The sequence below is a fragment of the Phoxinus phoxinus genome (genome assembly GCF_949152265.1).
Source record: "Phoxinus phoxinus genome assembly, chromosome: 19".
Taxonomy (NCBI): domain Eukaryota; kingdom Metazoa; phylum Chordata; class Actinopteri; order Cypriniformes; family Leuciscidae; genus Phoxinus; species Phoxinus phoxinus.
In genome coordinates this window covers 11,442,199-11,459,029 of record NC_136894.1, presented here as the reverse complement: position 1 = coordinate 11,459,029, position 16,831 = coordinate 11,442,199, and the positions used below count along the sequence as shown (strand labels likewise).

The window sequence follows — 16,831 nt, the reverse complement described above, 5'->3', positions numbered from 1 at the left end:
GTTGTGCATCACGCTTAATTGAAAGTTCAATTAATTTCAATTGTATTGAAATGTGTACTTGTATATACTTCAAATCTTAAAATGATATATGTTTTAAAAAACCATACTTGCAAATAATAGTATTAATGAAATAAAGACTGCTTAAGTGTAGTTAAACAGAATGAAATGTTTCTTAACACACTTAAGAACACTTTTAAATGGTGCAGATTATAATTTATTGTTATTTGATATTACATTTAAAGTTAATATATTTTAAATTGCAACATCATTCGAAATGTGTAATTACAAATATATATTATTTTTTTTATAAATGACACACGTTTGAATAGAAATGACAAAGTATGCTTGTAATGCTTGTAAATATGGTAGTACACTTAATTATGAAATTATAAAAATATATGTTAATTTGGTCAAAAACACTCCAAAGTTCAGCAAATTGCATATACTATAAATTTGTATGAATTAGCCTATATTAAGTTATTTCCATGCTGTAAAAGTATGCTTGTCACAGATCACAGATGCTAAAGTGTACAAGTTTTTACAAGGGACTTCGTACACTTTAAAATGTCAGGTTATGTTATGTGACGAATGTTATGTCAATTTTGTGCTTTATATGTGTTCTTTTTTACTACATTAGTTTATACCAACGACAGTAATTTTAGGGTTTAGATCAGGTAACTATTAAATGTTACCATTTTTTCCTGGTTTTAAGCAACATATTTACATAGACAGCATATCTATATGAGAGACTTGACAATGGATTTCAAAATAGTTTGGTTTCAGCATGTTGCTGAGCTAAATACTGAAATGCTAAGCTAAAAATGACACATCATACATAAATATTGGATAAATGGTTGATTTGATATTTTTTCATACTTTTACATTTCAAGTAAATTATTGATTTCACTGTTACTCTTTGTCCTCCGCTTTGAATGTTTTTTTTTTTTTTTTACTGAGCTTGCATTGTAGTATCACCTTTCCTATGGATAAAGTGACGCTGCATTAGAATTTGACCAAAAGCAGGAATCTTATTCTGGAACAGGCTTTGCGTCGAGAGCGTACATATGATGCCTTAAAATGCTGTAGGAAGCTCTCTAGGTTTTGGAGTGAAAGAGTGTCATTTGATCATCCTTTCATCCCTTTCCCTAGTCAGTGCTTTATGTAATTGAGTCAAATGGGCCATATTAACCCCGGCCAGCTTGTGACTGGCCAAGCCACTGGTCATATAAACAGTTGGCTGGTGTCCTGTTTCTCTTTCGCCTGACTCTCTGCTCTAGGGCTGCAATTGATAAAGAATACTAGATATCAGCTCACTCTCAGAGGAACGCTCGCCTGGAATCATAGTGACCCTCCTGGGAAAAGAGAGAAGTGGAGCGGTATTGACTGCTGTCTGTCTCTGAGGGAGGTCAATAGGCAAACACCAGGTAATTTATCCACCCATCAATGACTCAGTACTGCGTTAAAAGAGAAAAGGCACAGCAGAGCGCTTCAGTTCTCAACAACCTGCGCTGCTGCTGCAAGGTTACGGGCCATTTTCTTATCACAAGCTAACAGATGTATAACCGGGCGGTCTAAAAGCGATGCTGGGATCAAATGGTGTGCTGACAAGCTGTCTGCTAGTTGAGCAAATAATTTGAGAATCATTAGTGTCATGGGATACCCCATCAGTGAGGAGAAAGATGACCAAATGGAGGTTGAAACGTCGAGTGTGGGACGGATGTCTAGACTTTGGTGGTCTGTGTCTGGGGGGTCTTATATGTGTCATTGTTCACAGCATCTGTAGAATCACAGTGCTCGAATGTGCTCCGGAAGTTGATTCAATATTTATGCTGAAGATTATGTGTGATTATGTTCAAATTAAAAACACGGTCAGAAATTAAGCAGGGTTCAGGTCAAAACCCCGTAATGCATTTCTATGTAACATTTAATATATTTCATAACAGTCTGTTCTAGACCCATCGATGTTATACACTGTAAAGAATTACATTGCTATTTTTTTTTTTTTACATTGCTTTAACAAATTAAAATACGTTTTTTTGTAAGTAAGAAATAAGTAACAAAAAACAATTTTCAACTTAACAAAAAAGTTGTACAAGATTCAACTCATTAAAAAAAAAAGTGTCAGTTTAATGTAATTTAAGTTGAAATGACTTAAACTTCCATGTTGGTTGTACTTAATTTAGGCAGCATTTTTTATTTATTTTTTTACAGCGACTACAAATATCCATATTTGCTGTTTAAATGTAAAGCTATATTAAGTGGGTTTTGTTGAAAAAAAAAAAACATTAATCTGGCAAATTGTTTATTGTCTTATGATATCTTTTCAACTACTTTTGTATCAGATGTTGATTAGGTAACTGCCATAATTTAAAGAACATTTTGATTTGATGATGAATGAATTACCGATTCTGTTGAACTGGTAACATGAATGGATAACATATTGTGTGATTACAGTATATAGGCCTAATAAAAAATAAAATAAAAAAGAAGATGTGTGTGTGTGTGTGTGTGTGTGTGTGTGTGTGTGTGTGTGTGTTTGAGAGAGGGAGAAAGAATATGCGGTTAAAATGCTGATTACAGTAGAAGAGATGTAGTCTATTAAATGTCTATTGATCATACGCCATGATTCTTCAGTGTGGCTTCTGCTCTTTGACAGAGGTTGTGTGTTACTCTCATTGACTGAAGATGTCATTACATTGCATGTTCTCGATTACGCATGGTAACACACACAAAGCACTTATTTTTGATTTTGTCTAATCAGATTGCATGTGCACTAGACTATCACACACTATAACTACAGAAAACAATGCGGTATAGCCTACTGTAATTAAAAGTCCACATATATATATATATATATATATATATATATATTATTTTGTGTTCTTCGCATTAAGATTGTTCTGTTCTGTATCACATTTTTTCTACTTATATAAGGATGCACATTTGATAAGAATATGTTTAATTGAATAACCTATTTTACATACACATAATCACATGCAGCGATGACTATCATCTCCAAAAATACTCAAACTGTCCAGACGGTGGCGCTTGAATTCAGCATGTCATATTTTAGCCTTTCCACCTCTGCACATCCTCTACTACTTAACGAAACTCCATGTATGGGTGTTTTGAGTGCATTTCGATATTTTTTTTTTATGTACAATCATCTTTTAGACGTTTAGACTGAGGCTGATTGGCACAGTTTTCATTTGGTTGTTTAATATCTCTAGTGGACTGAAATTCAGATTGGGGCCTAAAGATCATGGGTAAAAACAAACAAAAAACAGATATATTTAACATCCCAAATTATTTTACAAATGATGTTTATTCATGAGGTTTGTTTTACTGTTGTGCCAGCCAACTCCAACACATGGATGGTTGGCACTACCAACATGGTTCTGGCACAAACAGAAAATTCTATTTTAAACCAAACCAACTCCACTCACACAAATGAATCATCTTTAAAAAATGTTACAATAGATTTAACACTTTTAAACTACTTAAATATTATACTGTACACTGTAAAAAAAATTATGAAGACTACTGGAGTAAGTTTTTCTAATTTAATGTTTAAATAACTGTCGTTTCTTTCTAATTATTAGAAACATGTACGGCCAATTTTTGAGTGAAAATTGTTTCAAAGTAAATTTGTGTATAGTTGTATGTAAATAAGAGGTTTAATGTTTGTTCTGACAGGAAAAACTGTTAATATATATGGTAACACTTTTGTTACGCATGCTACATGTACTAACTAACAGTAAATTATGCAGAATTACATGCAACTAACCCTAAACCAAACATTATAGTAAGTTAATTCATATTACTCATCCTTAAATTTATAATCACACCTTGAAATAAAGTGTAACCATATCAACATATTAAAATAATGAATCAATGAGACCAAGAATCAGAAGTTAACCCTTTACCAACCAACACCTATATCCCAAACCATAAACCACAATTTTTTTTGTGGTTTACTTTAGTTTTTATCACTTCTATTTTTAATCTAACAAGAAAATGTTATTATAGGGTTTTATGACTGGCCAAAAGATAAAGAAATACAGGTGAGAGAGAGAGAGAGAGAGAGAGAGAGAGAGAGAGAGAGAGAGAGAGAGAGAGAGAGAGAGAGAGAGGAGAGAGAGAGAGAGAGAGAGAGAGAGAGAGAGAGGGCAGACTTTAGATAGTAAAAGAGGCTAAAACGTTTTTCAGCTAACATTGGTCCCAGTGGAGGATGGATTGACTGTGGGTGAATAATACATGGCTGGTGAGGGAGTAATGAAGTGGAAGTGATGGGGAGGAATACGCCGCTCTCAGTGGGATGGGGAAATGCATACTTTAAAGAGCTCTCGCTCTCTCTGTGGCACTGGCCTGGAAAACAAGCCAAGCAGACGCACATACACTTCCCACAGCCATTCCTCTGGAACTCCACACAGCTGTCGAGATTGTGTTTGTAACTTCGCTCAGACGTTCACTGCTCGTATGGTTTCACCATCGGGCTTGACACTGCTGTGCTGGTCTTCAGCATTTAGTGAGCATCGCCTTGACACGGAACTCATAATGAAACTAAGCAACAGTGATGTATATTCAGGCATTGACAAATATATAGAGCTAGGCATGTAGCAGATCTCTGTTGAGTGCACTTGAGTGCATTGCCAATTCACCTGGTCAATTCCGCTTCAGATCACACTATCGGTGAATTTAATGCTTTTTTTAAACAGTAAATGAGTAATGAAGATTGGCTGACTTTTTAGAGACCTTTAACTTTATGGTAATACCAATGCAATATGTGTAAACTATGAGTATTACTAGTACTGAATGATTAACATATTCATAGTATTTACGCTCTAAAAATAAAGGTTGTTTATTGGCATATATATATTGACATTCCATTAAGAAACTTTAATGTCCTTGGAACCTTCCATTCCACACTGTTCTATAGGTCGTTTGTTGAGTCAGTTGTTAGCTTCTCTTTAATCTGTTGGTATGGGTCCATCAGTGTAAAAAAAACTCCCTTTCAAGGTTAATTAAGGTAAGTAGCTGCATCATAGGTTCTAAGCAGAAAGGGCTGGAAGAACTCTATCAGAATCAGATGCTAAAAACGGTTGAATCTATCTTGCTAGTTCGCATTCCTTGCAGCCTGAATTTCAGATGTTGCCATCTAGATCACGTTTACAACTCCCAAAATCAAGAACAAATAGATACAAACATTCTTTTTTACCTGCAGCAATTCTGGTTTTTAATTCTGTAAAGAACCGTAGATAACATATCAACTTATGGATTGTTTATTGTTGTTTAATGTTTGTATTGTGTGTGTTTTGTATTGTACTATTGCTGCACAACAATTGCCCTCATGGGGGACAATAAAGAAATTTGAACTTGAACTTGAACCTTCCATTCCACAAAAAGTTATTTATTATGGATTTTTTTTAAAATGTTCTTCACAAGAAGAAAAAAAAGTTCCTTATTTGGAAGTGTGTACTCCTTTTGGAGACATCTGAACTATAAACTATAAACCGGGCATAAATAGTGTTAAATACACAGAATATATTCCATAGGCTTCAGTAAAGCACTTATACCACATCCTCACCACTCCACTTCTAAATAAAATCCACTATAAAATGCTCTACAGTCCCTAGACTACATGTGTGCGAGGACAACCGTCTCCAGACCCCCCTCTAGAGAAGACTAAAAGCTTTTTCCATACTTTTGCCATTTTGAGCTTTCGCATGCTCCACATTAAACTTCCTGTAGTGGAAACGACATGATTCCATGATCATTTATAATTTGCTATTAATAGTATAAGCACTTCTTGCAATAAAGGAGTATGCTTAATTGGATTTAATGAGCAATTATGGTGTACTTCAAATCTTAAATTAAAAGTATTTTTTTAAAACCTGTACATGCAGATAATATATTATTAACTAAATAAAGGCCACTTAAGAGTTGCTAGAGAGTATACTGCATAACTGGTCCTTAACACGCATAAGTATACTTTTAAAATGTTAAAATGTCAAAGAACAGTTTAAAAGTAGTTTAACCATTTAAATTGTAATATTCTTTTGATCTTTTAAGAATGACTTATTCTGATGTATACATATAATCATGTTGTAATCAGTAAGCAACACGCATGGACGGGGAATACAGTCTTTTATTATAATTGCAGTAGATTGTTACAACACAAGAGTAAACAACACATTACACATTGACCGCCATAATCAACAAAGGACTAAACTGAACAGGGAGTATATATATACAGAGAATAACAAGTAAATAAGAAACAGCTGATAATTAACCATAGAAACAGTAAGGGACATAATCAGAAATGTAAAAGGAAACCAAAACTGAACAGAGTAGGGAAACAGGAACACAACAGAATATCAAAATAAGAGTCCTACACCGTGACAGTAGTTCCCCCTCCCGGAAGTCACGTCCTCATGCTGTAATGTGGCATTGGAGGAGGGCGCGGAGAAGGTGATGTACAGGGATCAGGAGGAGTCGGTGGAGAGAGACACCACGGTGGAGCCGACGGCACGAGGAGCCAGGGTGGAGTTTTGGCTGAATGCCCGGGCAGGACCTGGGGACAGACTGACTGAGGCGGAACCAGGGTGCATGGAGAAACCGGCAAGCAACATCCACGGTCCAGTGACAGGGCCAACATCCACGGCCCGGTGACACGGCCAACATCCAAGGCCCAGTGACACGGCCAACATCCACAGCCTGGAAGCCCAAGGTGGAGCTGCTGGCTTGTGGAGCCGAGGGGAAGATGGGGGTTCGGCAGACCAGGCCAACAATGGAGGGAGTTAGGACGACAAAGAAGAGGCCAGGTGGATCCAAAGGGCTGGAGGGTCGAGGAGACCCTGAAATCCGTGGTGGAGGCAGAGCGATGACTGACAGAGGTTGAGCCAGAGGGATCAGGAAGCCCAGAGGAGTCCCAGGGCTGATGGTCCACGGCGGAGACAAGGGAACACAGATCTAAGGCGGAGCTAACAGGTCAAGGTGGAGACATGGGCCTGGAGGCCCGAGGTGAAGCCGGTGACTCAACCTCATGCCAATCTGATGGTCGGGAAGCCCGAGATGGAGCCTAAGAGCCTCAAAGAGTTAGCGGCGAGGGCAAAGCAGAGTTGCACGACACCAGTGGAGCCGAAGGATCCAGGGGACTGGACTTCACTAGCGGAGGAGATGGGACCAGAAAGTTGGGTAGGAACAAAGGAGGAGGAAGATCTCCGCATGGGAATGGAGCATCCAGATAGACGGACAGGACCGGTGGAGAAGGCGTTGATTCAAGGGTGGGGGAGTGGGGACTCAGGAGGGAACTAGATACTCGGATCACAGGTCTATAAGGCAGTGGTCTGCTCCTGGCTCTGGGATGGACTGGACGACTGGCACCTCAACTCTGGGATGACTCAGGTGGGAGGATCTATCGCTAGGCCTGAGGTAGGCGCAGGCTAGGCACTCCCTCTCTGCCTCGCAGATGGTTAAGACTGGTAATTCCATTTCTATTTCTCTTTTTAGGTTGGTTATTCTGTAATGAGTAAGCAACATGCACAAACTAGGAATACTACAGTGTTTTATTATAAACGCAGGAGATCGTTAGAACAACAAGTGTAAACAACACATTACACAAATAACTGACAAATTCCATATTTTGGTAACACTATAATAACTGCACGCTATTAATCTTTAGTTAAGCATTAGTAAACAGTTAATTCATAATTTATAAAGCATTAATAGACATTAATAAGCAGTTTATAAATACAGCTATAAATGCTTTATTCTTGATTTATAAGCATATCTATAATGTGTTAATTCTATTTTCATACATTATTAATGATCAATTTATCATTTCTAAATTAAGTATAGCATTATTTACAAACCAGTTATTTAGGAGTTGTCATTGATTCGTAAGATCACTTAGAAAGTGTAAAGGAAAGTTCCATATTTTTATATTAATTAACATTAATTAATATTAATTCCGTGTTTCCATATTTGGAATGCACGGATAAATAAAGAACTGACCATTTATAAAGCCACAATATCAACTTTGACGACGCAGTGTTAAATTATTAAAAAAAAAAAAAACATTTTTTTTTCCCATTTCCTGAAAAGCGGTGTTTTTGGAGATACAAGGTTTCTGCCTGACAGTGACGATATTAGAGAATGAGCCATTTAGAATCATGAACCGATTCAGAATGAATCAAACTTTCCAATGTAACATGAGAGAGAGAGAGTAGTTCTGGATGAGCTGATTCATTAGGATGAATCAAACTTTCCAGCAATATAAGAGAGTGAGAGAGACGTTTAGGACGAACCAGTTCAGTAGAATGAATCAAACTTTCCAACTTAACATACTAGAGAGAGAGAGAGTAGTTCAGGACGAGCCCATTCATTAAGATGAATCAGATTTTCCAGCAGAGACTTTTATGATGAAACAATTGATGAATACATATGATGAAACATATCAACAAAAATCAACATATAATAGAGAGACAGAGATAACAGGTTCACTAATCAAACTTTACCGATTCAACAAAAAGAATTAAACCTTCCAGCATTACATACGAGAGAGAGAGTCATTTATGACGAACTGATTCACTAGAATGACTCTGACTTTCCTGTGTTGCATATGTGAAAGAGTTGTTTATGGCAGAATGATTGGTTTGTTACTGGATAAGCTGCAAACTTTACTCTACGACACTGATGTCCATAGCTTAAGAGTCAGATCCTAAAATGTAATATATTGAACTTAACTAAGAATTTTAGGAATGCATGTTGATCTCACCAAAGACCATGTTACAGCACTTGCAGCTCTATCAGGTCTTCTCTTCAAGCGCTGTTTCTGTGCTGAACTGTGCTTAGACTCCAGCAATAAGCTGCAGTTGAGTTCTTCCCTGCTTGTGTCTGTCAGAGAGGGTTCTTGTGTAGAGAGGGAATGAAGTGTCAGAGATCACTTGACAGTGGTCCCCAAGGTGCAGCTCTTCAGGGCTAAAGTGTGTGAGAAGAGAGTCAACTCCCATTCCATTTCCTGTCCCCCCCCTACCCTCCATTTTCTGCCTGGATGAACCAATAGTCTGCCTGAGAGCATGCAGCAGGTCCCACCTGGACCATCCGGACCAAAAATAAAAAAACACAAGAGATACAGGATACAGATTGAGAGGGAAAGGTTTTGGAAACTGCTAAGTGTTATAAAAATTGAAAGATGGAGAGTGGAAGGAAGTGGCCGGAGGTTGAAGGTCAATCGTGTGGAGATTCATACCGTTCTTGTTTTGAAGGTAAGTCAGTTTCAGACAGCAGAGCCCCACTGTCACCGTCCCTGGAGACTGAAGAAAGAGTGTTCACTCACATGAATGACATTTAATTTGTTTCATGAAAAGAATGCTCATATATTGAACAAGCACTGTTGTCTGTGTTTGGAGTTTGGAATGGAAATAAAGCTTTTGCTCATGTGCCGCTTCTCCAGTCTAACAAAAAACCTGTCAGTCAAAGGACTGGCAATTTGTATTTGCCTGTAACAGTGAATGATGGTCTCTTCATCTATGTAAACACACCCGTTTCCACACATTCATCTTCCACTGCCTCAATCATCGAGACAAACATTTCAGTAGATTATGATGTAACTCTATCAAGCAGCTGTCCATCCAGGAGCTCCATTTAAACGGCTGAAGAGCTTGGACGTCCCACAGTCTGCCAGTTTCATTCTGATCTACGTCAGATGGGGGCATCGGAGAGATACAAACATGTTTTGTCAATTCAATATGCCTAAGCCATGATTGAATAAAAGCTTTGCAGCACTTTTATAATTCATTGTTTCGTTTTGTCAATTCACTCAGCTTCTCGTGAATTAACACTTTTGGTTGTGGAACATGGTGATTTTCTTGAAGTTGAAAGTAAATAAGAACTGAAGTAAATATCTCAGCTACAATTCAAGATCATTTTTGTATTTAGTACACTTTTTTATTTTTATTATTGGCATTTGAATCCATGAACAACCAGAAAATGGTTATTTAAAAAAGCTGCTCACTGAAATGTTTATTCTAACCCCCCTTTTAGAACCGTTATTCTTAAGAGTGTTATGAATACAATTATTTCTTAGTAATATTTCTGTAATTGATTCTGTATATGGTTTATAATAATTCATTACCAATTTTACAACTAAAAGATATACTTGGCTATGAATGCTGGGCTCATAGATATAGGTAACACTTTCCTTATAGCCCTTATGTATAATCCATTGTAAAGGCATTCATAATGTACGTTATAATGCATTATATCTTTTCAGAAATTATTATAACCAAAGTTCAAATGCATTATAATATTTGCAGATTCTGAAATGAGTTGTATTATAACTGTGGTTGCAATTATTCATGACCGTACAATGCATTATAATGTGCATTACAAGCCATAATTAATGCATTAAAAAACTTTCCTAATGCATTATACATAAAAGCGTTGTTACCGATATTTACTATAATGATGAAAGTAATTGATGTTATCAGTGCAAATTTAAATAAATTCACCAAATGCTGCTATTGGCTAATGCTTTATTTGTTGTTTTATTTTATTTTTCTCGGGCTGGTGAAATGCTTTATATATTTATTCATTTAAATCAAGCCCTGTGCATACTGATAGATTTATTCTCTCTTTGTTCATTATATTGTGATTATCTCCCAGGTTTTTCCTTCACCAGGTCTTCTGCACATCAACTATTCATTGCACCGCACAAACAAAAGGGTTTTTCTCCTTTTCTGCAATTGAATTTTTTTAGACACTTTTGGTCTCAGTAGCAAAAGAGGTTGTGTTGAGCCTTGTTAATGATGCAATTTAAAAAGCATCGTGGAACCAACTGGTTTTAAGAAACAACAAAATTAGCATAAAGAATTGGCTATACATTAATGGCTACAACATTTGATCAATTTCTAATTAGAAAAGACAAAAGATAAAAAATAAATGTTGTGCCATAATCATGCATAACATAAATAAACCGTTTCACTGCATGTATAAACAAATAAGATCTTCAGGCATCTTTACACAGGTGTGGCACCTCAACATTGTGATCAATTGTGTTACATTTGCTGTGACCTAAACGCAAAAAAAAAAAAATGTCTATGTCTATCACTGTTTCAATCTCTAATGAAAAGACTTCTGGACCTCAGGAACAAAGTGTTAAGTAAATGCACTGAAGTGCCCTCATGCATTATACATATTAAATGAACTCTGGCAAGCCAAACCTCTTAGCCACAATGAAGAAAGAGTACAGAGGTGGCTGAGAGACACATTTAAGGTACTGTATGTGATAAAGGATTGATTGATGTCCAAATATATGGACCGCAATGTGGCTGTGCTGCAACTGTACAGTGGCACTTTTTGATTTAGGTTTTAAAAGAGTTATTAAATGAAAAAGATCTCTACAGAATGAGAATAAATGCATCCCTGAGGACAGACTTTCGCCAGGAACCATTTATATATGTGATCTGACCCTTAAAATTACTTTTATTGGTGTTTTTTTATAATGTTGTTAGGTTGATTTGGTCGTACGAAATAATAGTTTTTAAGGTTACAAGACAAAACATGTTTTGCATCGTTTTCATCCTCAAAGTTCAATAGAAGTCACTTCTGAAGAAGAAATAAACTATTGTTTTAGGTAACAATGTAGATAAAGGCAACGACAAAGACATTTCAAATTTAATGCCACTTTTGTAGATTACTTATGAAAATAATCTTTTGTAGATGATTACTTACCAAATACATTTCTAGTGTGTTTTTTCTTTCAGGTACTTTGAAGATAACTTTATTTTAAGATGACACAAATCTAACTCTCTTTGCCACAGTGAAAGTGAAGTTTTTAAAATCAAGTTTTATCTCCATGAAGTTAATATAATTTAAAATAATTACCGGGTGTGTTATTGTTGATGTAAGACATATGTTTCACAGCACTGTAGCTCCAAAGGCCCTAGTATTTTGATAGATATCGATCTTAGACTGTTATTTTTTTTTATGTAGCCTAGGTATTATAATTCTGAGTTTTTTTCCCCCCAACCAATCCAATGTTATTTAATGGTACCAAAAGTGTTTGATAACTACATAGAAAGGCAATTATGGTAATCGTTCCTGGGCGGTCATCAATCATGTGCGATCGAGCTGTCTGTGCACTGAGTCAGATGTGTGATTGGCTGCTGGCGGGCAGGGAAACTGAACACGTCCTCATTAATGTGAGCGAGACCCCGCGGGCTGCTCACGAGGACACAAGCGCATCGTTTGACTCTGAAGTTATACAGCGGCTATAAAGTGTTCCGCTGTGTGTGAACAACAACTTTTCCCGTGATTCGCGTTTGTTATGTGGACCTTTAAATCTGATCCTGTGACGTCAGCGTCACCGGTGTTTAAAACAACGTGCAACTGAGGCAACGTTTGTTATGAATTTTTTTCAATTTAGTTTCACCGCTGCACCACATTGAATCCGTGTCATACTGCACTTTCTGCCAGTTTTATTGTTGTTTGTGTGAAAGACAAACAGAAACCAGAAAGGGACGTTTACCTGCAGTTAATGGACGATTTTCGTGATGAACTGATGACCCGCAGCGGGACTGCAGCTTTCTCTGTGCTGGACACTCACCATGTCATTTACACAGTTTGGCTATTCATATCCGGCAGCACCACAGGTAACTTTTTTTGAACACTTCCGCACCTCACTTTAGTGTGCTATTTGTCACACTTGCTGGATGTTAACATTGATTAATTGTGAATGCTCCCAATTAAATGTAGCTATTTGTACTTCAGTTTGGGGAAATTGATGAAAATAGCCTACTTGTTAGGAATACTATGTAGATTATAAAACCTTTTAAACTTTCATTGTGTAGCCTACATTAATTCCTTTTTAAAAATACTTTCTACTTATTTTTAAGAGTGTTGAAAGGTTACTGTAGGCTACACCATAATGTCTCTATTTTGGGCTTGTCGGCTCATGCACGCAGATATTTTACCTTAATAATGCATTTATAAAAACTGCTAAAATCAGGGAAATTCAGAGAACCTTTCCCTTTGAATTATATATTTAATTTAATGTTTTTGTTGAATTTATATTTCATGGTTTTTCAAATGATCACATGAATATGAGAAGTGGCAGGGAGGCATATTGTTGCCAAAAACAGCACAATGATAGATTTGAAGATCATGTGTAATTCATTAGTAGTTTTAGTAGATATCATTGCTAATCACTCTTAAATCTAAAGGTTCCAAAAGGGTGTTTCGAAGTGATGCCATAAAATAACCGTTTTTGGTTCTCCAAAGTACCTTACAGTAAACTGCTTTTAAAAGAACCATTTGTTTAGTATAAAGAACATTTATTTTAACATTCAACATAAGGTTTTCAAAAAAAAATTCCATTATGTGCAATGGAAAAGTTCCATGGATGTTTAAGGTTCTTCCATGCCAATAAATTACCTTTATTTTTTAAAATCTTTATACATTTTTTTTTATATACATTTATTATGTAATTTACTGCTGGCTAACATGTTGTATTAGCAAGTGCCGGATAGCTTTTTGTCCAAAAAGAGAACAAATTCATTATTATCCAACATCATTCCCCTCAATATTAAAATGATTGGAAAAAATTACACAATCTAACATTTATTCAAAATCCCTAAGGCCATGATCATATATGTATACCAGCATTTATGTTTAAATGTTTGAAGATAAATAAACATGTATTGCAGAAATGTCCTTTTCCAAGATTTCATGTAGTCAGAAGTGAAGAATCTCTTGATTGCAATTTAACAATAATAGTCTTGTTTTCTAACACAGATGTATGTATAAATATATCACTGGATACTAAAGTTCTTTCAACTCATTTAAAGTCATTAATAATGGTGTTTCATAGTTTTCAAGGACATGCTTTAGCCTGTTCGTCCTTTCGTTGACAGCTTTTAATGTCTTCTAACGCTCTGAGCGCCTGCTATGAGTCTAATGGTTCTCTGCTGGACACTGGAGTGGCGACTTCTCCTCAAAACTCACTTTACTGCCCGGTATATGAAAGTAGGCTTGTGGCCTCCAGCCGGCATGACCTGATCCCTACGGCTGTCTTTGGAAACTCCTGTTCAAAGAGTCACAGTTACGATACCTACAGCACTTACGGTCCAGATTCAACCTCGTGCTATCCTCTGGTACGCATTTCATTTATTCATTTCAATAACAATAGATGTGCATGTTACCTGGACTGTCCAGACAGGTTTTGGAATCATCACTGACCTCTTATGTGATTATTTGCACGTTTGCTTTATATTAGGGTAAACTCAGTGAGAAAGATGGAGTGGCAACGGGACATTCAAGAGTTACCCAAAGCTCTGGATATTACCATTACGACTACCCAATTGGTCAGTACCAGTATGACAGATATGGGTAAGAATCATCACCTCCCTTTTGTTATTCAAGAGAAATTTGGTTGCATCAATTACCTTTTTTTCCAGAATTTTCAAATGCAGCTATTGTGCATCCAACTTTAAACATGACTCCTTGTCATGTTATTTAGATATGGATCTGTAGATGTGAGCACAAGACGAAAAAATGCTACCAGAGAGACCACCAGCACACTGAAAGCATGGCTTCAGGAACATAAAAAGAACCCGTACCCCACCAAGGGTGAGAAGATCATGCTGGCCATCATCACCAAGATGACCCTTACGCAGGTTTCCACCTGGTTCGCCAACGCGCGCCGGAGACTCAAGAAGGAAAATAAAATGACGTGGTCGCCGCGCACCAAAACCTCAGATGAGAAGGAGTGTGACGACCAAGAAGATCTGGACGAATCACAGGGCGAGCCAATAAAAACCGAAAGAGATTTCAATGGTTTGTTGAACGCTTTTTTGACGTCATTCTTAGTTTGAAAAGCAAATATTGTTCATAGCCTATTCAGTGTAGCGATACAGGTAATGTTTGGTAGTTTAAATAAAAACAACGTATTTGTAATTCTATCAGTGATATGAAGTGATCTAGATCAGTGAATTGGTTACCACCTTCAGTGAGTGTATTTTCACCAACAACTTTTGCTACTAATAAGTCAAAAGAATAGACCTACACCTACCACCCAGAATTTGCATGCTGCAGTTACAGTTCGACATTTAACGTTATATTCCGTGATTTTTATAACCCGCTTAAATTATTTGTTTTATACCTCCAGACAACCAAGGAAAGGATGATGCAGATCAACTTCACAGCGATCTGGACGATTTCGATCTAGTGGAATCAGATGGTTCCGAGTGCGAATCGAAACCATCCTTTGTCATGCGGGTTCATTCTGAGACCAGCGAATGTCCAGATAACCACTTTAAAGAATCCGTTACCGAGCTTCCCAGAGATGTCCATGAATTTAGCGAAGACCGCCTAAGACCGACTGCTGAAGACAACCAAACGGCAAAGTTCTACCTTCAACAAGGCCAAAAGACTATTGAGACCAAGCCAAAAATCTGGTCTCTTGCACAGACTGCTACGTCATTAAACCAAGCCGATTACTCATCATGCATGCATAAAGGAACGTCGTGCTCCTCTTCAAACTGTGACTCAGACTCCGACATAATAAAGAGGAAACAAGAGTCTCCAGTGGCCACACTGAGAAACTGGGTTGATGGTGTGTTTCATGATCCTTTATTCAGGCACTCCAACTTCAACCAAACTTTCAGCAACTCCACAGAGTTATGGACTGAAGCCATTTCCTCACAGAATACCTACCATGAACACTCAGAACCTATTACTTCCTCTCAGCAACTGTGACACGTTTTTTTTTTTTTTCATGCATTCTTTTGCACCATCACTAGGCTTAGATTCTAATTGTGCGAATGTCTTATTCATTCGTTTCATTCTGTGAGCTGTTATATGAAATCTCTTAAAAGTCTGAACTTTATACTTTAGAACTTGCCAACACAGCAATGTAGATTTAGGATGATTGGCACCTTTTCACTTAAAAAAAAAAATAAAAAATCTGATTCTGTCTCTGTAAAAGAAAGTGATCACTGCTGTATAATAGCACAGTACACAATTCCCCCCAATCTGAAGTCTCAGTTGGTCATCTGACATCCCTCAGTAATAAAGAGTAATTTAGTGAAGAAAAAGAATTAAAAAAGAAATATATACTCGCTGTCCATGGTGCTGAAATGTTCCGAAGCTCACGTTGGTCACTAAATTTGTTTCATTCGGTTGCATTTATTGTTTGACTGACGTTTTTTTCCCTGTGGAAACACAAGATGATTTTACATGCATTAATAATTTGAACCCTTCCACACAATAACCTTTAGTCCGGGACTTAAGTTAGAACCACTCAGTCATGATAAATATAAATACTCAAGGGGCTACACTGTGAACTCAATGGTATTTCTAAAATTCATAGTCAGTGAAGCATTGGTTTTCATTAAGTGACTGATATGGCAAGCTGTTTTAACATTTATTATACTTATTAATAATATAATTAGTATTATTTTCAATTGCCACACTGTAAAAAAAACATTGTTGGTTTAACTTAAAATAACCTGGTTGTCTTCAAATTTTAAGTTCATTGAAGAAAAAAAAGAGGTACAATAGCGATTGGTTTAATCAACAGAAAACCAAAATATTATGTTTTTTGAACCACATAAATTATCTAAGCTGCTTTCATCTATGGCTATCATCTTTTGTCATATCTGTAGCAATTTATGGGATATCTATAAGCAACACTATTCAGTATACTTCAATGAAACTGGAATATACATTAGTAATTATTTGCAAACCAGTAGGCCTAACCAACGAATTAGTGTTAGTTCTTAAAGTATAATTAGCATGAATGAATGAAGCATTTTATTATGTACTATTG

At 36.6% G+C, this 16,831-nt stretch overlaps 1 protein-coding gene across 4 annotated transcripts; it reads left to right on the top strand.

Annotated features, from left to right (window-relative positions):
* The first annotated feature begins 12,143 nt into the window (after window positions 1-12,143).
* Window positions 12,144-16,210, top strand: irx4b (iroquois homeobox 4b). Of its 4 annotated transcripts, none has more exons than XM_079589939.1 (6): window positions 12,144-12,403; window positions 12,539-12,656; window positions 13,917-14,156; window positions 14,279-14,391; window positions 14,522-14,838; window positions 15,170-16,210. In XM_079589939.1, the coding sequence occupies exons 2-6, from the start codon at window positions 12,612-12,614 to the stop codon at window positions 15,757-15,759; spliced, it is 1,305 nt and encodes a 434-aa protein (XP_079446065.1). In that variant the 5' UTR covers window positions 12,144-12,403; window positions 12,539-12,611; the 3' UTR covers window positions 15,760-16,210. The 4 variants fall into 4 exon arrangements, with proteins under 4 accessions (XP_079446065.1, XP_079446064.1, XP_079446063.1 ...); XM_079589938.1 differs by having other exon boundaries at window positions 12,228-12,398; XM_079589937.1 differs by having other exon boundaries at window positions 12,228-12,403; window positions 12,512-12,656.
* The last annotated feature ends 621 nt before the right edge of the window (window positions 16,211-16,831 follow it).